Raw genomic sequence first — 23,597 nt, 5'->3', positions numbered from 1 at the left:
AACTTATGAAATTGGAGTAAACTTTCGACTGAATATTTGTCACGGTCTTGACCTAGTCTTGATTCCTATCCTTGCGTTTAATTATCAGGGAAGAATATTTCTAAAAACCGGTCAAGAGCGTGTTGGGCCATGCTATTTGTAAGGTTTCCTAGTTCCCCGTCAGTCACAATAGACCAAGGGTTCTTTCAAGGTTGCTATTTACATAAACAGCAAAAGGGAGTATTTTCACGGCACTTACATCCTTTTAATCAGGGATAACATTTTGCAAATAGGTACTCAAAACCGCTTGACCGATCATATTCAAAACAATTTCAAGTCGTCATCAAGCTTTACTTTTATGTTATTTTCATAGACCCATGGTTTAATTTCTCATAGGTAAGCGTGCTCCACCGTAGACCGCATAATCACTTACCATCAGGTGGGATCGTGGTCAAACGCCTGCCTATTCATCATAAAAAATAAAAAATAGTCACCAGGATACACAACAACCACGCAATGTTCAAAAGTTACAAGAATAGATATTGTATAATGCACACAGCAGCAAAAACAACCTAATGGTTATTTAAATTAATAAAATCAGTTTAAAATGCTTCAACAATATTTCCCAGGATCCTCTAAAGCGAAATCTTTTCCTATTCAGTTAACAAAAAAATAAATAAACCCTACTACTTTACTATAGAGTAGAATTTCGCGCAGCATTTTAAGAAACTTAGCTGATTTTAATTTCGACTTAATTACTTTACAAATACGGTTCAAACTTACTTGAGCTGTTCATGTTTTTGTGCGCATTTCAGAAACCTGGCTCATTCTAATTTAGACTGAATTAATTGTTGAATTCGAATTTCGTTAATAGTTGTCTGTATTTTTGTTCGTAGAATAGAAGTAATTGAAACGGCGCACGGCAGCCATTTTGAATAATTGTACGGTCGACCACTTGTAGATGCATAATAAATCGCGGAGCCTGCGGGCCCGAGTGTTGTTTTAAACAATTCGGTGCAGTTTAGTTTGCGAATTCGCTGAAAGTAAATACGTATGTTTTTATGCCTAGACGTGAATAAATGAAAGCGGGTTGTAGCTTGTAAGTAGTACCTATTTATTTATTTAAATGCTTTTAACGCCAAACGTTCTATTTCTATCTCTAGACAGTTATTTTACTAGGTACCTACTCATATTGATGATTATATTATAAAGAGCCTTACACAAGGGGATCATGTTGATATTTTATCAGTTTTTAGGGTTCCGTACCTCAAAAGGAAAACGGAACCCTTATAGGATCACTCGTGCGTCTGTCTGTCTGTCCGTCTGTCACAACCTATTTTCTACGAAACTACTGGACCAATTAAGTTGAATTTTGGTATACATATGTAAGTTTGTGACCCAAAGACGGACATGTAACGTAAACAAATGAATTTTAAACATGGGGGCCACTTTTGGGGGGTAAATGAGAAAATTAAAAAATAAAGTTTTTCAAACTATATCGTGTTACATAACAAAAATAGATCTTTACCTATAGATTACAGGAAAACCTATTAGAAATGTGAAGTCAAGCGTGACTCGGACTTAATTACTTAGTTTTTGATACGACACCTACGGGTTTTTTAAAAACATTTCACTCACGTTTCACATAAAATATACATTGTTTAAATTGTGTAATGCACGGAACCCTTGGAACGCGAGTCCGACTCGCACTTGGCCGGTTTTACTTACTCAAGTTTTATTAACGACACATCTTCTTCTTCCTCGCGTTTTCCCGGCATTTTACCATGGCTCATGGGAGCCTGGAGTCCGCTTGACAACTAATCCCGTGAATTGATGTAGGCACTAGTTTTTACGAAAGCGACTGCCATCTGACCTTCCAACCCGGAGGGGAAACTAGGCCTAGTCCGGTTTCCTCACGATGTTTTCCTTCACAGAAAAGCGACTGGTAAATATCAAACGATATTTCGTACATGAGTTCCGAAAAACTCATTGGTACGAGCCGGGGTTTGAACCCGCGACCTTCGGATTGATAGTCGCACGCTCTTACCGCTAGGCCACCAGCGCTTCCGCTTTTATTAACGACACATACAACTCGCAATTATGGTCTTGTGAAAATGTTTACTCAAATGTCCCAACAATCAAAAATTCCCTTGAATTTTGTAGTTTCACTAAGCAAGCCTTTTAGTTAGCTACAGGCAATATGGCGTCGCTTCCGGTGGCGGAAGTGGCGCGGCCACACCGGAAGTCTATTTGCAGCGGCGCGGACAGTGCCGATCGAGCTGGGATTAGGTTTACAGATCTAGGTTTCAATATTTTTTCATTTGGTTTTAACATGCTACTTATCCTACTAATGATCAGAGGCCCTATCGTGAGAAACTAAATTTCTTTATCTGCTTCACTATCACTCGAATATGCAAGAACTATAGAGAGACAGATAACATTTTTCAATTTTTCGATGTTGGCGGTAGGTCTCTGGTATAGGTCTACTGATTAAAGCGATAAAAAGTCGAATAACTGCCTCTCATAACTCTGTCACAGAATAACTAATAGTACTACCGACTGTGTTCTATGCAAATAAATTCTTTGAATCTTTGAATGTATAGTAAAGTTACCGTAAAACACTGCCTTTAGGAAAATTTGGGGTTACTTTGATAGTTTTAAAACGGCCACAAAATTACCATTATTCATTACTAACTTTTGCCTGCGACTTCGTCTGCGTTAGTAATTTGGGTAGCTTATTTTTTATCCAATCTGCTGTTTATCGATTACCCATACTAACTTCCACCCTCCCTTTTCACCCCCTTAAAGGATGACTTCGGGGATAAAAACTACCCAATGTCCTTCCCCTGGACTCAAACTATATCTATATCAAATTTCAACTAAATCGGTTCAGCGGTTTAAGCGTGAAAAGGTAACAGACAAGCAGACAGACAGACAGACAGACAGACACACTTTCGCATTTATAATATTAGTATGGATTTTCAGAGACTGTTTGTGTAACTAGTTAAATTAATATATTGATGTTCACCTAGCACCTACTATAAAAATCTCGCATAAAAATAAATTATGGCTTGAAAACTGATATTTCAAAGCCGCCCCTGCATTTGAAAGCCACCCCGTTTTACGGTACATTAAAAGGTGTTTTAGAAAACTTCTTTCTTCTTTACATTTTACTAGCAGTTCTTATCCTAGACTCTAGTTATAAAGAGGGGTAATATCAAGAAAACTAAAGCGATAAAAGACGAATGTATTATTTAAAGTTAGATGAAAATGTGTTTTACAACGCTTCTTACTTCCTTCGCCATTTCCAAGCAATTCTTATTATCGATTTTAGTTCTTAGGTACTTAAGTATTAAATTCATTTGATATGTTGGCGCTTTGACTGTTAATGGCTTCGAAGGAGCAAACTTCTGACTTTGAAGCTCTAAGTTCAACTTAAGTTCTATTAATGAGGGCACAGTGAAGAATTACTTAGAAAGCTATATAGCGGACTTTAACTAGGTACTTGTTGTTTGAAGGTTCTTTATTTATCGGGAAAAAATTAAAAAAGGTATACATACTACACTGAAATCGATAGTACAGTATGCATAGTAGATTGTTAACCAAGGGATGAAGGCATGAAGACACTTATTTCTAAAATATTTTGGAAACAAGTAACTGTCAAAAAAATTGTGACACACTTCTTCTCTGACTATACTTCTTCTCATTCGCATGTTTATCAAGTATTTCTTGAGACCTTTCTAATAAGCCTACAATCGATGTGTTTGGAGTTCCGACTGCATCATCAGATCAGCTCCATATTAATGTATTGTCAATGAAATTTATATCATTCTGATCTGATGTCAGTATACGTTCGAATTGGCCTGTGAGTCCTATAAATTTCAACTGAATCAGTTTCACTGCATATGCATATATACATATATACGCAGTAAAGCTAAATAAATGTGTGCAAAAATGTGTACCTATTTATAACCTAGACTGTACCGCTCAGCACGCCTAAAATACGGATGGCTGATTTTACAATTCCTCACTGTACACAACCGTGTAAATTATCGGGTTACCCGGCACCCGGATATTTATCCCCGACCCGGGCAGCGGGCGCAATAACCGGCCAGCTTCGGTTTTTACACTCCGCCATTTTATCTCAGCGTGCGGATAAATCTACGGTGTCTGCGGAATGCGAGATAATGTTTCCACAGTTTTACTGAGAGTTAATTTATGAACTCCGTATAAAATGGGGCCCAAATATAAACTTTTATATTTTCCTTCTCATCTTCGTTTATTTATTTTCTGAAAGAGCCAGCATTATTTTTAGCTGCCTAATTCTAGCAATAGACTAGTTTTTACCCGGTTGCTGTGAGGCCATTGTGAGGCCTTACTTAAAGATAGTGGAATAGTCAAAATAATAATTCATATATAATTTCATTATTTTGCCTTCGATTTATAATTGTAATTTGGCTATAACAACCCAAAATAGAATAGGTATAGTCATATATGTATTACCCAAATTATAAATGGGTTGATACGTGGATCTCACTGCTATACAAACTTTCTTGCGTTCCCTACTTTCCCTACAACCCTTTTCCGAAACTATTTTGTGTCCATAATAAATTCGGACTTGCTCTGTTTCAGTCGAAAACATGTTCGTAATGAAAAGGCTAGCCAAATAACATTGGTATTCAATCATCAATCTTAGAGTTCGCCAGCCTGGAGCCTTCTAGTCGGAAGTACGAATAAATAACGAATAAATCAATAATAATTGTATTATGTTAATACCACATCTGCGCTCTCGACGTCTGTTTCCTTTCCGTATAAACAGGTAATAAAATAAAAACTAGGCTTCGACCTGCTATGTTTAAGGCTGTCTTTCTACGAGGCGGAGATGAGCGGAGATGAGAGCAGACGTGCGGGAATCAAACAATAACATTGGTTGTTATCAGATCTGCTGGATTACGACCAATGCTTGGTTGATTCCCGCACGTCTTCGCTCATCTCCGCTCGTCTCCGGCGGCGTTGGCGTTGTTATCCATTATCACGACCAAGAGATCTAAGTCGGTGCAAACTTCGCGTGGTCGTAGTGATCAGATTCTATTTATAAATTACGATTATTATTTATGTTTGACTAGTGGCTCTCTGTTAGACCTCTCGAAGTCCGAGGATTCCGCCATTTTGATAAATTTCCAAAAACAAAATCTAAATAAACAATCCTTATAATTATTAAACCTACTCCAGAATTTTACAATAATCAGGGAGCGTAGCCAAGATGCTAATCATCATTATCTATTGAGAAATGCGACCTGTGAAGGCCTGATAGCCGGAGGATATACGAAAGAATTGCCCAAGCTGCAACGGAGACGCTTAGAGCTCTTTCCCACTGACGTCCAGTTTTGTGCGGGATAAGGTTTTCTGCAGGATCCCGTTTTAGTAGTATACGTGCTAATATAGTAACGTTCACACGAGCATTCTGTTTGCGGGATACTGCACTCATACTACAGAAAACTGGATCCTGCAGAAAACCGTACCCGCAAAAAAACTGGACGTCAGTGGGTAACAGCTCTTAGAACGCGCTTCGCGCTCGATCGGTCAAAGACGTCCTGTCTTCATCGATTCTAGGCAAATCGTACCTATAGGAGATTTCACTAAATATGCTGCATAAAAAACAAACAATTGCAATTGAATTGTAAAGTTATATTTATGAACGCAGATGAAATACGAAACTCGTTTTCGGGCCAACCGTTTTGTGTAACTGCGTGTACCCGGGCGGGTGATTTATCCAGACGAAGGTGGAATTGATGGCCGCTGGCGGGCCATCAGGGTACTCGGGTTACCCGGGCGTGAAGGCTTAAATCAAAAGGGGTTAAACATGACCATGAAAGGTTAGGGTAACGTGTATGATTTCAAAATATAAATTGATATTCTCCATGAGAGTTTTACCGTAGTAGGGGTGACCGAGGTGAGTTGTGATAGAGAGTTGTGACATTGTCGATTTTTTAGAATTTTTGGAATCTGAACTAGCATTAGACAGTGGCCGTTTGAGAGCGTTCCGTTCCAATCAGTTCGGTTAAAAAGTATTCGAATTTTGAATTTGGTCTTTCAAAGGGAGCCGTTTTATGAATAGTCATGGATCTCGTTGCGATTCGAGTTTAAAAATAGAACGATCTAGCAGGCCAATTCGAACGTACACTGACATCAGAATGATATTTAAATGATGTCATTTCGTTACCGTGCGTCTCTCTCGCGTCAATGCATGTACATAGGCTAACTTGCTACGAAACTCTTCCGCTACGTTTGATTATAAGGCGCTACGCGCTACGACATATGCTACGTCGTAGCGCATTCGCACGATGAATTTAACAAACGCCCACCATTCACTCTTTTAATTAGGATTCAGATTTAACTAGTTGTTAGTGTTTTGATCTTATTTTGATACGACTAACATATTAAGAAAATTCGTGCGTGAGATGCACGTCAATCACCAAAGCGATCATCGAGGTATGTATATAGGCAATAAATTTTATTTAATTGGTATATTATTTAAATATGATGATTATGTCAATTAAATGTATTATGCCCTTTGCAAATGTGGTATCAGATTAGATGTGCTTGGAGCTTAGGCATGTTATTGGGCTTTACAGAGCGAGAGCCAAGTTACATCAAAATACACACAATGTGCCACAGAACAGATAAAAAGACGATTGTGCACTATAAATAGTGAACCGGAACGCTGGGCAGGCATTAGCCTAACCGGATTGCGGGCTTCTGGCAGCGCAGACTGGCGGTTGAAACGCGCGGTTTGCAAACGACCACTATTTTAAGGGGTAGGATACTTTCGGCTTCGACGAAGCGCTTCGAGAAAAGGTAGGTAGTGCCTTTGCGCATCGCTTTGCTCGTCATGGCGGGGGCACTGCCGTGCCCCCAGATTACTATAATCGTGTTTGTAGTTGACACATAGTGTTTGTTTCCTTTTAGAAGAATCAGAGTGAAAATCCGATGGCTTTAATTTGGGCATAAATGCAATAAATATTGTTAAATAAGCATTGAAAATCAGCGTCCAATAAGCATGCGCCTCATTCGGTCATCAAGCTAAGTGTAAGGCCTGAGTGGACGCTCGAGTTGGGCGTGCAGCGGGGCGGGGCATGCGGCGTGCATGATAAACAAATGCAAACGTATAGGAGCGGCCTTAGTGCACGCTGCTCACATAACTTGTGAGCCCGACGCCACGCTGCACGCCCCGCCGAAAGCTCCGCTTCGAGCGTCCACTCAGGCCTTACACTTAGCTTGATGACCGAATGAGGCGCATGCTTATTGGACGCTGATTTTCAATGCTTTTTTAACAATATTTATTGCAAATAAAGATAAGATAAAGATATAATAAGAGAGGTTATCGATTTAAGGAAACCTTTATAACTTTAACTTAACTTCTGTGAACTTTTACTGTAGACGTTTTGTGTGTTACAAGGGTCTTCTATTTATTCCAATATGTTCTTTATTATTTTGTAAAGTAATTTAAAAGCTAATTTTGCATACGACACAACCGCTTGCGATTTTTTCGTACGCAAATAACGTTCTGATTTTGACAGGTAAGTGCTCTTAAAAACGGCTCAACCCCTTATTCAATTGGATCCTGCCCGTCCCAGGTAAATTCGAATATTTATTACCTAGATTTCGAAACATCATTGGGTTTAATTTAAGAATGCTATTAAATTGACACGTTAAAAGTTTTTGAATCAAAATATTCATAATGTTTTTGATTGCTATTCTCTTCTAACATCAATAACTTCTAAGAAAATGTCGTGTATAATAACCGCCCGTGTGGGTGATTTTACATTACACTAACTAGATTGCCGGCGCGTCTAGATAGAACTAGCCCTAGCCTTCGTCTTGATGTCCTAGGTTGCCTGGATCGATTACAGGAAGCCTTGACGATCCAACATCTAGCACTGATAAGCCACCTTTTAAAAGTTACGACTATTCTTGAATATTAAATAGAGAAAAAAACTAGTTATTTTGTAGCAAATTTGCGTGTTGGGCACCTGGGTTGCTGGTGCTTGTATTTTATTCTAATAAAATATATATTTTCAAAATAATACAGCTATTGTAACTATTGTTATCCCATAAAAACATAAATGTGAAAATAATGCCAAGTTCGTAAACGTTTTCGCTAATAAAAGAAGTGAGATCTAACTGGAAACCACTGCCGTGTACCTAGTTCGACATTAACTCCAAGCGTGAAGTCGTAGCTAAATAACACAACCATTTTGTTTTAAAGGAGTCAAGAAGCTTTAACACCCGGGTAAGACCCGGGTAAACAAAGTCTCAATAAACAATAAATTGAATTCAGAAAACCAGTAGAAAATACATATTAGATGAAAATGTGTTGAAAATTGTAAAGTTAATAAGTACAAAATTTATATTACACACGTCATGCACGCGGTCTTAAGGGGCCCACTGACTATCAGTCCGCCGGACGAAATCGGCCTGTCAGTTAGAACAAAAATTTGACAGTTCCGAACAACTGACAGGCCGATATCGTCCGGTGGACTGATAGTCAGTGGGCCCCTTTATGATTTATATTATCCAAAGCTCTGTTAGGTATATAATATATATAGTCCTTCATGTCGTATCTGACGACGGCGACCTTTACAATTTTCTCTGATGAGCAAATATATGGCTCGCAAAACCGAACTTCGTTGTAACCTCCTAAGTCCTGCAGTACCAAATTTTGTACGTCCTTGTGTCCCAGCATTAAGTAACTTACTATAGTAATAAACACCGATAGTACTTATTTCGGTACAAAATGTTTAGATGAAAGCGGCGGGTTTCAAATTTGAATGCTCGCGCGGAGTATTCTGACAGTCTATAGAGTTGTAAATACTCTGTTCAGGACAGACAGCAAATATTTATTATGTGCAAAAAAATGAACAAGAGGCCTCTAGGTCTATGACGTTTAAAAAAAGCTGGGACTTAGGAGGTTAAATATCCGATCGCCCTGTCCACAATAAAGCTGCTCTTGGTCATTCCGAAGTGATAATCCAAAGGTTTCTAAGCTTCCTACTCCCGGTTAACACCCGATTAAAGCCGGGAAAACTAATAAATAACTTTCCTGCAGAGCTGAGTCAGCTGCCGACTGGCGAATTCACTTGTAACACGAATTTTTATTACGCTCCATTTAGTTCTATGGGTCGATTTGCCACTTTTAGTTTTAGGAGGAGTGTCGTTTTTTTTTAGCATAAATAGAAACTATGGGCAATAAGGCTGAATTTGTTAACAAAAGTCTAATGGAAACCCGTCTCCGAAATATGCAATAAAATATTTCATTCAATACTTACCAAAAAAGAAAAAAACGTAAGAAGAACTAAAAAGGCTGGCTTTAAATCATATTCATAAGAACAAACAACTTTAACCGCTTACCCTAAAAAAGAAACGAAATCACGATTATCCCAGGGATCAGAACTTACGTATGATAATGTATTATGTATGATATATCGAAGAGAATTAAGAAGACATAGAGTGCTCACTCCATACATCGGTTTTGTTACCAAAAAGACTTTTATTTTCGTAGTCTACATCTAGCGTCATGTCGCGGAAAACAAGGTCTAATGCTCAACGATTTTCAGCTAATATTATAACCAGAGTCACCGTAACTCTATTTTCAACTTCTGCCTATAATATTAGTTATAAATTGTTAAGCAATACACTTTTCGTCAGTCGCGACACATGTGACATCTAGTGTCGAGTAGCAGTACTCATACTTCCGCTACTTGAAGCTACACACTACGATAATAATAAAATAATAGTCTTTTTGGTAACAAAACCGATGTATGGAGTGAGCACTCTATGTCTTCCTAATTCTCTTTGGATATATTGACGATCACCCCGGCCTATTTAATGGGTAGTGACCCTGCCTATAAAGCCGATGGTCCCGGGTTCAAATCCTGCTAAGGGCATTTATTTGTGTGATGAGCACGCATATTTGTTCCTGACTCATGGTTGTTTTCTATTTATGTATTTAAGTATTTATATACTAGAAATATCGACGGATAGTGTCATATTTCAACCAATTTACACATCATTGGCCTTTGCGTCTATTGCAGACGATTTATAAATATATACACCTAAACCTTCCTCAAGAATCACTATTGATGAAAACCGCATGAAAATCCGTTTAGTAGTTTTCGAGTAAATGCGAACATACAATCGTGGCGGGAGACTGTTTTATAAGGCGTAGTGACTATATAAGTATATCGTTGTCTGTACCCACAACACAAGCCTTATTGGGGTTACTGTAGAGCTCAGTCAATATATGTAAAAAAAAATTACAGCACCCTAAAGAGGAAACGAAATCCCGGAACCCTTTAACTTATGTATCCAAACAGCCACGGGCCTGTTTTCAAAACGTTCTGTTTCTAAGTATACCCGTAACTCCCAGTTAAAACCCGGATAAACCTCGGGCTAATAAATAACATTTTCATACAGCTGCTGGCTGCGAATTCATTTCAAATTGGTGTCGCGCAATAAGGGTTGGCAGTTTAAATGAGCTATATTAAATTAAATTATTACTGTTTACTGAAATATAAAATAGTCAAAAATATTTATAAACTGCCTCCTCCCTTGTGTTTATGTACAGAACAGACAGAAGAATTCGGAATGCTTTCCTTGTAGACGTACCCTAGAAAATACGTCTTAATATTTTGAAATAATTCATGATGAAAAGTGAGGCCGACTTTTGTTTGAAATAGTTAAAAATTTATACAGTTGGTTAAAATATTATCACGGAAATACAAGGGTTTTTTTTACCTGTGCGTCCAATTACTAATGTTTTTTATTTATTTGTATTTATTATCATTGTCAATAGTTATATTTAATAAACTGAAAATATGGGTCAGCCGCATTCGAGGGAAGCCAGTGCTGTCAAACTGGCTTAACTTGGCAGATATTCTGAATCATATCACTCAAAGACAAGGGAAAGTGCCAGAGGAGGGGGCTTAGTAATATATGTGAAAAATGAAGTTAATTTTACTATGGAAGATGTTAATTACCTAGGTATGGAAGTATTGTATGGAATTATACGCCTGGACAAGAGAAAAATCAATTTACTATCGGTTTACAGACCACCACAAAAGAATAAGATTTTATTTATAAGACACTTGGAATTGTTTATTCAACGTATGCAAACTTGCGAAGATTTAATAATTATAGGGGATATGAACATCGACTTATCTAAAAACAATATGAATGCAACTACCATTAGTTACAAAAACACCTTGTGTGGATACGGCCTACAGTGCGGCATACCAAGTACAGAGATAACGCGGGAGGCTATTGTGAGCGGGCGCCTGGAGACATCGTGCATAGACCATGTGTGGGTGCGAGCGGGACGGCAACACGTGCAAGATGCGCATACGGCGGCGAGTGTGATAGAGTGCGGTATATCGGACCACCATATGGTAGGCATAAGTTTGGACTTTGATCATAAACATTGCAAAAATTCATTGCAAAAAAGTATGCGTTCAGTGTTAGATGATAAACAAGTTATGGTAAAATTAGATAACTACGACTGGTCGCAATTACTTCTCATAGATTGTCCTTTATTGTTGTATCACAAATTGTGTCATGTATTTGAGTCAATTTATCGCGAAAGTACAGTTACAAAAAGTGTTAAACGAGGTAGGATCACCCAGCCATGGATAAATAAAACGTTGTATGTTATGACAGTTAAAAGGGACGAGTTGTTTCGTGTGTGGAAAGCCTCGCCAAGTAATATGAACAAACGATTAGAATACACAAAATACAGAAATAAGGTAAATAAACTAATAAATACTGCAAGAAATAAGTATCGTAGACAAGAAATAAAAGAATGTCAAAATGATTATAAAAAAATTTGGAGTACAATTAACAGCTGGTTAGGGCGATTAAAATTAAATGTAGATGAGGTAATCCTCCGATACTTAGGAAAATTAGATAATGTACATAAAATTTGTACCAGATTTTCTGAAACTTTTACCCAGGAAATTGTAAATATTAAACATATATGTAATGTTAAATTCATGGATCGTAACTCTTATGTTAATAAAATTGATTTGTCTTTTAGGTATAAAAAAGTGTCTGCTATTGATGTTGAAAAGATTGTTAGTAATTTAAATTCAAAAAAAGCGCCGGGCATTGACCAAATAAGAACACAAGACATTAAGTACATTAAAAAGCAATTATGTCCCATTCTGGCTAAATTCGTCAATATGTGTGTGATAAAAGGTGTTTATCCAGAAAACCTAAAAAAATCTCTTATAAGGCCAATTTATAAAAATGGAAATCATTTGGATTATACAAACTACAGGCCTATCGCAATCCTTTCAGTAATTAATAAAATTGTCGAGAAGGTGGTTGTCGGACAAGTTTCAGGTTTTCTGGAGAAGCATAACATACTTACAGACTCGCAGCACGGGTTCAGGAGAGGTCGAAGTACGGGATCGGCTCTGGCACAGTTCTCGGATGAAATCAACAGCCGTCTAAACGAAGGTAAACAGGTGCTTGCGCTTTTTATAGACTATAAAAAGGCATTTGATACCCTCGACCATGAAGTGCTTTTGCAAGCAATGCGGGAATGTGGCATAGACGGCCCCGTCAACGACTGGTTCCGCAGCTACCTGGCGGGCAGGACCATACGCACGAGCATCGCCGGCGCCATGGGCGCGGAGTGTGACGTCACGCTCGGGGTGCCGACCGGCTCGGTGTATGGCCCTGTCGGCTATCTAATGCTGGTCAACAGTGTTGTAAACGTTATAAAGAAATGCAAGGTATACATGTATGCGGACGATATGTGCCTACTATATTCGCATACAGATATATCAGAGGCTCACAGTTGTATCCAAAGCGACTTCGACGAGATTGCTAAATGGGCCCACGATAACGGAATAATTATAAACTTATCAAAAACAAAAAGTATGCACATATATTCCCCATACAACCGCAGGGCTAAGTCGGTTAATTATAATGAGATAGGTGTGATAGGACACGGATACGATTGCTTGCACAACCAAAAGGATAACAAATGTAACTGTGAACCGCTAGAATACGTAAATACTTATAGGTATCTAGGTATGCATATTGATCATAATTTTAACTGGAAAGCACACATAAATGTGGTTTGTTCCAAACTACGCTCAGTAATGAGCAAAATGTACTACTTACATAAATTAATTAGCAAAAAAACTATGCTTGTAGTGTATTACGCACTAGCGGACTCAGTGATAGGTTATGGACTTAATGTATATGGCAGAACCTTCCAAACGTATATCGATAAAATTAAAAAGCTCCAGATAAGGTCACTGAAATACTTATTGGACAGCAAAACTAAAAATAAGTTGAAAGGCGAATACGAAAAACTTTATAAAATGTATAAAATATTACCTGTGACTCAAAGAGTGCAATATTTGATCGCCATAGATAATTACTGTAATAATAAGTTTAAAGTCCCTAAACAAAGCAGATATAGAACAAAAAATATTAGATTAAAGAAATATGTGCAACATTTTGTCAAAAATTATTATGGTAGGAGAACAGATAAATTTTTGGTCCCAAAAATATATAATGAAATAGAATGGTTAAGAGGAGATAATAAATATAGCATATTGGAAGTAAAGAACAAATTAAAAAAAACACTTATAGATAACTTACCTTGACTTAGCAACCGTGTATTATTATTTAAATTATAATTGTTGTTGTTTGTTATTTTAGCATAGTGTATCCTTTAGGTAGAAACATTTATTTGTAAAAGGATGCTTTATTACTTTATTATATAGGTATATTTTTTCTAAGACTAACTTTAATGTCAAACTTAGGGTAAGCATAGTAAGATAGCAACTTAAGTAAGCATAAAATTGTAAAAAAGAGCGCTTTCTCGCCAACAAACTGCATACGCAGTTTGGCGAGTAATTTTGAAATTAATTATGTATATGTGCATTTGAAAAATAAATGAAAAAAAAAAAAAATATTAAGTAATAAATCAATTTATTAAAACGTACAAAATGTCAAAATGAAAGTAATGCCTTCAACTTCAACTTCAAATCTACAGGTCACAGAGCCACTGGTAAATAGAAAGATTTGGCGGGGGCACTGCCGTGCTGCAGACTAAACATATATATGTATAATATGTATATTGTATAGGAACTTTCATAAAATGCTTGTTAAACTTTTAAAGTACCTAAACCCTATGTTAAGGCTGCACTAAGGCTCGGCAATAACCGTCTAATGGGTTCCGTGCTATAAGGAACCCCATTACCCTCTTATCCGGAGTCGGGTAACTGCCCATCAGGACTCAATTACGTCTGAATTCAGCACATTGTTAGAGATAATTGGGTGATTCTACACTGCCCCTGAAAGTAATGGTCGTTTATGAATGAATATCGATGACGTCACAAGCAAACTTGTATATATACATATTATAAACTGATGACGTCATATATTAAAGAAAAAGTTAAAAAAAAGCATCAAAATATTTGATATAATAATTTGATTTGATCCCAAAGTTGTATACATATTACATTTAAAACTTTCGCGGTTTAAACACATATTAAATCACATTTAGAAACGGGTCTATCGCGAATTTATTTTGTTACCTTTATTTACCGCCGTTTCGACACAGGTTTCACTGGTCGTGGTCGCGGCTAATTCGCGATAGACCCGTTTCTAAATGTTGTATACATATTGTAGATCCAGCCTGATCCAAGGATTAGTTGGAAATTCTTAAATACTTTAATGGTGACTCGCGTTACCACGGTCCGGGTCCGGGCCGAGGCGTCCGATACTTCGTTTTTTATAGAAAGTATCACGTGATCGCCGATCACCCGTCATAGAAATTCGGTCCGGTTCGGGTGTTCTATTGAGTCATCCTTAAGCGAGGCGTAGACTAGCAAGAACTTGCATGCAATTTACGTTACATTGCCGACTACTGAGGTAAACTGCATTCAAAAGTTTGATCAGATACCGCAATGTAATGAAAATTGCAATTGCAGTCTAAACCTCACTTTAAAAACATTCATGGTTTACAAATTTAAACAACTTTTTTAAAATATAACTAAACAATAATATCCATCACGGTCACGTTAAAAAACCAATTTTAAAATACAGCGTGCCCAAACAGTTATTCAAAATTATTAAAACTCACAAATTTATAAAGGTACATACTTACTAAAATAAGAAATAAGCGGTTTTGACTTATTTACAATATTAGTGGTGGTAATTGCTATAACTATTTCAAATTTTCGGTATCTACGTCAAACGGTCTCTGAGAAAAATGCATTTAACTGATTTGCAAGACCGAAGTGATCCCATAAGTGTTCCGTTTGTCAAAACAAAGTTTTGCACGGAATACTAAAAATGCGAGAATATGTAATGTTTTTAAATTAAAGCTTTCAGGGTCACTCGGTGCATTCTAGATTTAAGGAAGAATATCTTATGAAAGATTTACGAGTATTATACAGTTTGGGCACCTCAATTAGTTTCCAGGTCGGTTAACTGGCTGCCCGCCAGGTGGCGCTGGAATCAGGTCGCCATTGCGGATACCTGGCTTAACGGTTAACCGGGTAATCGAATACGGATAAACGAATAGATAGAAAATATGATAACTAACTTATTCATAATCATTTATTTGTTGCAAACCCGATGTTCTTAAACAACACTTAAGTAGATATTAAATACCCGTAAAATTACATAAATATAACGAACATCATCATCATCATGTCAGCCGATAGACGTCCACTGCTGGACATAGGCCTCCCCCAAGGCTCGCCACTCCGACCGATCCTGTGCCGCTCGCATTCACCGAATTCCCGCGACCTTCACCAGGTCGTCGCTCCATCTCGTTGGAGGCCTACCGGCAGTTCGTCTTATAACGAACATGCCTAAATAAAAATAAGAAATAATTTCGCATATTTTTTAAATAACTTAAAAACACATTGATTACTAAATCGCAACTTTCTAAGTTATGTACTTCTTATACAAGCCTTTATACATTAAAATTATGAACTTAGAAAGTTAAACCATTTAAACGAAAGTTGTAGTACAAGTGATACAAGTTTAAGTGATCATAAAATACGAGTATCAGCAATTTTATGTTAATTTCGAGGTTTCTGAAAACAAACTTTAAATTAAAATTTCTTGAGAACTAAAAGAAATTTGCTAGTGAGAGTTATACCTTACGATATGTACCTTAATATCTATAGCAATTTATTACGAAATTATTAAGGTGATGTCCTGTTTTAGGCCCCACGTGTACTTTGTGGCCTCGTTGACTTCAGATTAGTCGAAGAATCGAGTATAGATAGTAGTTACGGACAAGCAAATGGGTGTAGTAAATGGCTTTAATGGAGAATACAGATTATTCATTTAACCCAATCAATCTAAAATCGTTGTTACTGCCTCAGGTGCGTGACATAAATTACTGATAAAAACATTCGTTTGCCATAATCGCACTTAAACTATCGTGAGACATATTTCAAAATATTTACCAGTACGGTTTTTACTCACTATTATTTTTAGTCGCTTTTGGCGACATGTTTCGGATTCTTTGGGAGTCCATCCTCAGGCACGAGTGTCCGCGGCGGTTGTACGTCGTGCACTCGTGCCTGAGGATGGATTCCCAAAGAATCCGAAACATGTCGCCAAAAGCGACTAAAAATAATAGTGAGTAAAAACCGTACTGATAAATATTTTAAAAACATTCGTTCCGAAAATGTCAGTATTTCCCTACAATAAGTATACAAACATCAAGTAACAAATCATCATAGCTTTCATACACAATATAATATCAGGCAACATCGAAAGTTCGTTTCGGCAAAACAGTTAAAATGTTCCAGTAGCTTCCGGAGCGGTTTCCGAAATCTAATTAAACAAGTTAACGGGTTCGAATAGTTGGGATAGCCGTTAAAAAGGTTTGAGCACAAACTAGTGAAAATCAGCGCGTTCCGAAGCATAGAGGCGTATTCGAATTTTACTTATTCGATCTGTTTCCGATATGATACTGATCTGTTAGTGTCAAAAGTGATATTTCTTTAACCAAAAACGTCACTTTTGAAACAAAGATAAGTATCGTATCAGAAACAGATCGAATAATTAAAATTCGAATACGCCTGATACAGATGTGCAAGTTGAAGAAAGTTTCCAAAAAATTGGAAAAGTTCTCGGAAATTTCAGGATAATTTCACAGGAAACAAAGGAAACTTTTATTGTGGGAATGGAAAATTTCGGTTCTCATACAATGATAATTTCCGAAATTTTTCCATGTAGTCGCAATTTTAGTAGGTATGTCTATTTTTTTTGCATGGCCCAGAGTATATATTATATGCTAATATATCATTATATCATTAACTTCATGATAAGAATCCTGGCGGAATTATCTGTTATCTTTTTGAATCTTTTGCGAGAACGATTTTTTCTGCTCTACCTACATATTGTATAGCCCAACCAAGGTTTGAACTAACAGTTTACTTAAAAACTGTATTAGATGTCATATATTAAAGAAAATGTGACGAAGCCCTCCAGTGACTACTTAAAAAACACAAATCAAAATATTTAATAAAATAATTTGATTTGTTCCCAAACTTGTTAACAGTTTACGTATTTAATCGTATGGCATATACATTGAAGGCGATCAGAGGGTAGCCTTGAGGTTGCCAAGCCAAGCAACCAAGTCAGGTGTCACGGTGTTCAGATCCTCAGCAGGCCCAGGGTATGAGTGGAGTATGCAACGTTGGAAAATATGTTCGGTAACTTACAGTTTTTGGCCACCACACACCACACATATACGAAAGGTTAAATCTAAACGGCACCTAGCGAGTAACCGCCATGCTCCGTTCTATAGAAACAAATATCGCATTTAATAATAATTACGCAATCCTAGTCCCAGCTCACCGTAACCCCGTTCCGAGCCGCGTGACGGGTAATAACCTAATAACTAATCCTGGAGTTAGTTGTATTAGCCTTACTTATTGATAGCGCTTGAGACTTGAGGCCTTAAGGCCTCTATTTGGTAAGATTAGTAAAACATACAATATTTTAGGACTTTAAAATACTATAATTATAGACAAGGGGGATTCAGGAAGTATATAGCATACAGAGATACTAGGTCTGTGTATGCTATATAATTCCCGAATCCCCCTGGCTCCGCAATTTTGAAAAATTCCCAAGAACTGAATTGACAAAAAATCTATAATTTATCTTACCTGCTTACAAAATTTAACATGAATCTGTAGGAGAGATTATCCAGACAGACGAATATACATACGAAAGCATTTTTGCCCAAGTTGAAACGGAGACCTTCGCTCTCGCTCGGCCTCTTCTTCTCAAAACATTTTATTAATGTCGTAATTTTGACCTGGGCAAAAATGCTTTCGTAACTGTCCGGATGTTCTCCTCTATCTACATACAGGTCGCATTTTTCAATTAAGTATAAGTATATTAATAGAAATGAAAACGAGTGGCCAAGACCACTAGATTTCCAATTTCTATTACTCGCCGTTTTCCACAGATTTCCGTGTCACGAAATCGAGCGTTAGAAATTAAAAAATCGGCCTCCTGGATCGAAAATTGCATAGGTTTATTTATCGATTCATGTTTGGAAAAATCTCAAAATAGCGGAGCCAGGGGGTCCGAGAGATACCTATACCTACGGCTCACAGAGCCAGTAGTACCTAATACGATGAACTTGGTTTTCAGTTAGATCTTACTTCTTATAGTAACTAAATCATATAAATATCATTTTTAATATTCATGTCAATGTCATGTAGGTTATTATGAAGCAGTTTTATGTGTCTAGTCATCTTGTGATATTGATAGAATAAGTCTTGTTTATACTTAAAGATAATTTTGAGCATGTCATTCCCCAGAGCCACATCTGATACTGATTAAAGCACTTATTTAAACTTTATTGCACGATATAAAATTGTACAAATGGCAAAATTAGTGCCTTAAAGCAATCTCTACCAGTCAACCATTGGGTCAAACTAATCAAAGTACAAATTATTAAATACATAAAGTGGAGTTCAATACAAAAGATGAATAATATATAAACAAATATGACAGATTTTGTTAGCATTTGTCGTATAACCTAAAAGTATTACGATGGTAGTTTTCATTTAAATATTAATAATTAAGTAACATATATTTTAACTAGAAATTGATATAAATAAAAGGTTCTCGTAACATATAAACATGGAAAAAATCATGGTTGTCCACAAAAAGTGCGAAAAACCACTTAAGATTATCTCATGCATCATCCGTTTTTAGTTCACATTCATATTTACGCTCCAGTCATGTATCGGCATTTTCTATGGCGTCTGATTGCATAAATTGCAACGGAATGCATTTTGCATTGCAATTTGATTCAAATTAGACGACGCTCCGGACGAGCTTACATTCAACCAACGTGTGTCATCAGGCGCAATGTTGATGTGCTTCTATAGACATACATATAAATAACAATAGGCAATCATGTATTATATCATATTTTTGTACTATGGCTAATTCTTAAATTGCATCTCCTAAATGTTATTATGGTACTGTCTATGTTACGGTACATTACGGTACGATACGGGATGTCATAATTTATTTTTTCAGAGACGAACTAGAGTCGGGGCCGACTGCCATTTCTTTCGAAATCAAGTACATGCGAAATTTGTCAAAATTGTTTGCAATTGACACTTCATTCGAATAAAACGTCATCTCGTCTGATGTCAGAATAGAAACCAAATCAAATTGCTTTGTTTTTCAGTTGTTCGAAATTTGAATGCAATAACAACGTTTTCACAGACAAGAAATTTGTTTTTGAACGCATCATACTACAGAAGGTTTATGATACTCTACTGACTGATTGAATGAGAGAGTGGTTTAACATCATACAGCCATCTAATGTACTCGCCGACTTTCTAGTGCATTCGTGCAATGGTATAAAAATAGCTGACTCATGTAATTTATCTATTTAATATATTTATTGCGAATAACAAGATCCGTACATTGCAATAATTACATTACATAATTAATACAATAAATTAAATAAACTAAATCTATTTCTAATTATAACTAAATTTGCCCAACAGCATCTCTATTGTCCATGTGCATAGCGTTCCATTTAACAACTATTGGACAATATACTGTCAATAACAGTGTTCAGAAGGCTGTTGGGCGGCGGTATTGGAGAGAAGGGTGTTGAAGGTGGTCGTAATATTATTATGTTGACATTGCCGTCAGTGTCAACATAATAAGCTGTAGTGCCAGTCATACCTAAAGCGTATAGCAGATAACAACAGTGCACAATGGTAGGTAGGTATATAAATATCCGTGCAACGATTATAATATCACAGAACACGATTGCTCACCAAACAGAAAATAACTTTTATTAAAAATAATTTAAAACACCATGATTGACAAAGTGGCATTAGTAACGGGGTCCAACCAAGGCATTGGGTTCGCTATCGTCGAAGAATTGCTAAAGAGAAAAGTAAAGTATGTCTACATGACATCTAGGAACGAGCAGCGGGGCCAGGATGCCGTCAACGAGCTTAAATCAAAAGGTCTGAATCCTCTTTTTCACCAGCTAGAAGTCACTGATGCAGAAAGTGTTAAAAAATGCGCAGCTTACTTGAAATCAAAACATGGTGGCTTGGATGTACTTATCAATAACGCTGCCATCGCTACGGAAAATTGGGAGAAAACGACATACGAGGACGCAGTTCGAGTTATTACCACAAATTACTACGCTATCCTCACAATCCAGGAGCATTTCTTCCCAATCCTGAATCAGAACGCAAGAGTGATCAACATTTCAAGCGACTGTGGGCATATTTCTAATCTTAAAAACAAAAATTGGATAGCCAGATTGACGAAGAAGGATCTAAAGAAGGATGACGTTGATGCATTCGTAACTTGGTTTTTAGACTCAGTCAAGAATGGAACTTTGAAAAACGAGGACTTCTTTCAGACTCAGATGCTCGCTTACCGGATTTCCAAAGTGGCGCTGTCCGCGTTGACCATCGTGCAACAGAATGAGATTGATAGAAACATTTCTGTAAACTCTCTACATCCTGGATTCGTGCAGACCTCGATGACTAATGGGTGTGGCCCGATTACAAAGGAGCAGTCTAGCAAGGCCCCGGCATATTTAGCTTTGGACGTGGATCAGTCGGTGAAGGGACAATACTTCTGGTTTAATAAAGAAGCGAAAGATTGGCGGAACGCTAACCTTCCGCTCCATTGTGATGTTAATGCGCTGCCCTCTTCACTCTTTTCTAGGCCCCCCGGAAAATCTGTTTAAACACCTGACGTAATCTCGTGGCTCGATACCCTGAATGTGGATTTATAATTATTTTATTTAGCTACTTACATATTGTTTGAGAATGTATATACGCCATACGATAAAATAAAACAAATGAGGCAAAGCAGTTTTGTAAACTACGTAATACACATTTTTGTTATATATCATAAAATATGTAACAAATCTAAGTTAAAATATCTTAACCGGTGATTTTAATTTGTCATTATGGTTGAAATATTAATGTCATAGATTTTGGGGGGCAAATATAATTCTCATTTTAAAAATTTAAAATCATTTTCAACCTAAACAGAACATAATCACCTTTTGTACCTAATTCAGTAGAAGAGCAGGAAATACTAGATAACATACAATTACGAGTGAACTTAGGGTCGAGTGTTGATAAGTTATCATTCACTGTTACGATCGAGTCACCTTGCTAATGACATTCATGTAAAGTACCCTTAGCTTATAACACGTCGATATTAATAAACGTTTTTATATAAATTCGATGGGTCGCGGAGTACAAACGATTAACAATTTATAATTAGAAGTCATGATTAATAAATTAGCACTGGTAACTGGCTCAAATCAGGGCATTGGATTCGCCATAGTGGAGGAATTATTAAAAAGAGGAGTCAAATATGTTTACGTTACAGCAAGAAACGAGCACCGAGGTAGAGATGCCGTAGATAAACTTAAAGCCAAAGGCCTGAACCCTCAATTCCATCCGTTAGAAGTCACTAATACAAACAGTGTGAAAAGATGTGCGGAATATATAAAAACGAAACACGGCGGATTGGACATCTTAATCAATAATGCTGGCGTCATAACAGAGAGCTGGGAAAATACTTCATACGATGACGCAGTACGAGTGATTAATACAAATTACCACGCTATTCTAACAGTCCAAGAGCATTTCTTTCCGATCCTTAACCAGAATGCGAGAGTTATAAACATCGCCAGCGACTGCGGGCACATTTCTAATCTCAAAAACAAAGACTGGATCACCAGACTGACAAAAAAGGACGTCCAAAAATCAGAAATCGATGCATTTATTAAATGGTTCTTAAATTCTGTAAAGACTGAAACGTGGAAACCCGAGGATTTCTTCCAAACGCAGTTACTAGCTTACAAGATTTCCAAGATAGCGCTATGCGCGTTGACTGTTGTGCAACAGAGAGAGATCGACAGAAATATTTCGATCAACTCTCTGCACCCGGGATTCGTTCAGACGTCGATGACGACTGGCAGTGGAGTGTTCACACAGGAAGAGTCGAGCAAAGCCCCGGTGTATTTAGCTCTAGATGTAGATCAGTCGGCAAAGGGGCAATACTTCTGGTACGACAAGGAGCCAAAGGATTGGCGTAATCCGAACCTGCCGTTATATTGTGATTATGAAATGCTTAAGAAATATTTGTAATATTGTGTGATAAAGTGTTGTATTGAATATAATGTGCAGGCAAATTATACAAATGAACATCAGTATGTAAAACACTTTGCTAAGTTAATATCACATTTAATATTGTCTTCGGTTACCGCGATAGTTACTCATGAAATAAAACTATGAAAACGGATTATATCGCGTATATTGAATTTATAATACATCCCGACGTTTCGAACTCTTTACAGCGTTCGTGGTCACCCGTTGACCACGAACGCTGTAAAGAGTTCGAAACGTCGGGATGTATTATAAATTCAATATACGCGATATAATCCGTTTTCATAGTTTTATTTCATTAATATCACATTTATTATTAAAATTTAAAGTATTTTATTTATTACAGATATATTTCCTTTTGCATTTTCCTATCCGGTGTATTCCAAGTTCTAACAAACGCCATGCAGAATAAGAAATAAGGTGTTAAACTTTGAGATAGAATTACGTCTTTTGACAGCAGGTAGGCACGATTTCTTATTAAAACCTCCCATTCAACTTTGACTGCCAATTTGTTAGGGAAATTTGAACATTTGACCTACTTTCGTGCTAAACGTGAATTGTTTTTGATGACATTGCAACTCCGCCGGTGCCAGGGAACTTTTGCTTCTTACATCCGTTGCCAATTTAATTACTTATTTTTAAACTAATCACGAAATTTTAAACTGGTATTTGCTTAGGAATTTAAATAAGTTGATTCTATTTCAACTTTCATCATTTGCGTGAGCAAATCGCACTTATTAGATAAAATATTTGAAACTATTTAAAAACTTTTTGATTTTGAAAAAATAAATTGACAAATAAAAAAGTATTTACTGGGACCCTCTGCTCTGTACATAATGTATAGTAGGTTCAGGGCGTTGTGGCTTGCATCCGATA

At 36.9% G+C, this 23,597-nt stretch overlaps 4 protein-coding genes and 1 long non-coding RNA gene across 7 annotated transcripts in view; 3 read left to right on the top strand and 2 right to left on the bottom strand.

Annotated features, from left to right (window-relative positions):
- The window catches only part of LOC134751170 (inactive dipeptidyl peptidase 10), a 348,960-nt gene that overhangs the window by 38,060 nt on the left and 287,303 nt on the right, over positions 1-23,597 (bottom strand). The gene's annotated exons all lie outside the window — the stretch shown is intronic.
- LOC134751181 (uncharacterized) overlaps positions 1-23,597 on the top strand; it is a 456,797-nt gene that overhangs the window by 218,599 nt on the left and 214,601 nt on the right. The gene's annotated exons all lie outside the window — the stretch shown is intronic.
- Positions 1-23,597, bottom strand: part of LOC134751176 (cytochrome c oxidase subunit 4 isoform 1, mitochondrial-like) — a 222,464-nt gene that overhangs the window by 67,847 nt on the left and 131,020 nt on the right. The window lies entirely within an intron of this gene.
- Positions 20,328-21,298, top strand: LOC134751174 (carbonyl reductase [NADPH] 1-like). The gene has a single exon (XM_063686549.1). It carries the CDS (start codon positions 20,390-20,392, stop codon positions 21,281-21,283), a length of 894 nt encoding a protein of 297 aa, XP_063542619.1. The 5' UTR covers positions 20,328-20,389; the 3' UTR covers positions 21,284-21,298.
- LOC134751175 (carbonyl reductase [NADPH] 3-like) lies at positions 21,625-22,772 on the top strand. Its single transcript, XM_063686550.1, has one exon. The coding sequence runs from the start codon at positions 21,837-21,839 to the stop codon at positions 22,701-22,703; it is 867 nt and encodes a 288-aa protein (XP_063542620.1). The 5' UTR covers positions 21,625-21,836; the 3' UTR covers positions 22,704-22,772.

The sequence above is a fragment of the Cydia strobilella genome, chromosome 21, assembly GCF_947568885.1.
Source record: "Cydia strobilella chromosome 21, ilCydStro3.1, whole genome shotgun sequence".
Lineage (NCBI taxonomy): Eukaryota > Metazoa > Arthropoda > Insecta > Lepidoptera > Tortricidae > Cydia > Cydia strobilella.
The sequence above is the reverse complement of the archived record's forward strand: the minus strand, read 5'-3'. Positions and strand labels throughout refer to the sequence as shown.

Excerpts from the sequence above, each read along its gene's own strand:
- LOC134751175 (XM_063686550.1), top strand. The coding sequence starts at position 21,837 with ATGATTAATAAATTAGCACTGGTAACTGGCTCAAATCAGGGCATTGGA.
- LOC134751174 (XM_063686549.1), top strand. The coding sequence starts at position 20,390 with ATGATTGACAAAGTGGCATTAGTAACGGGGTCCAACCAAGGCATTGGG.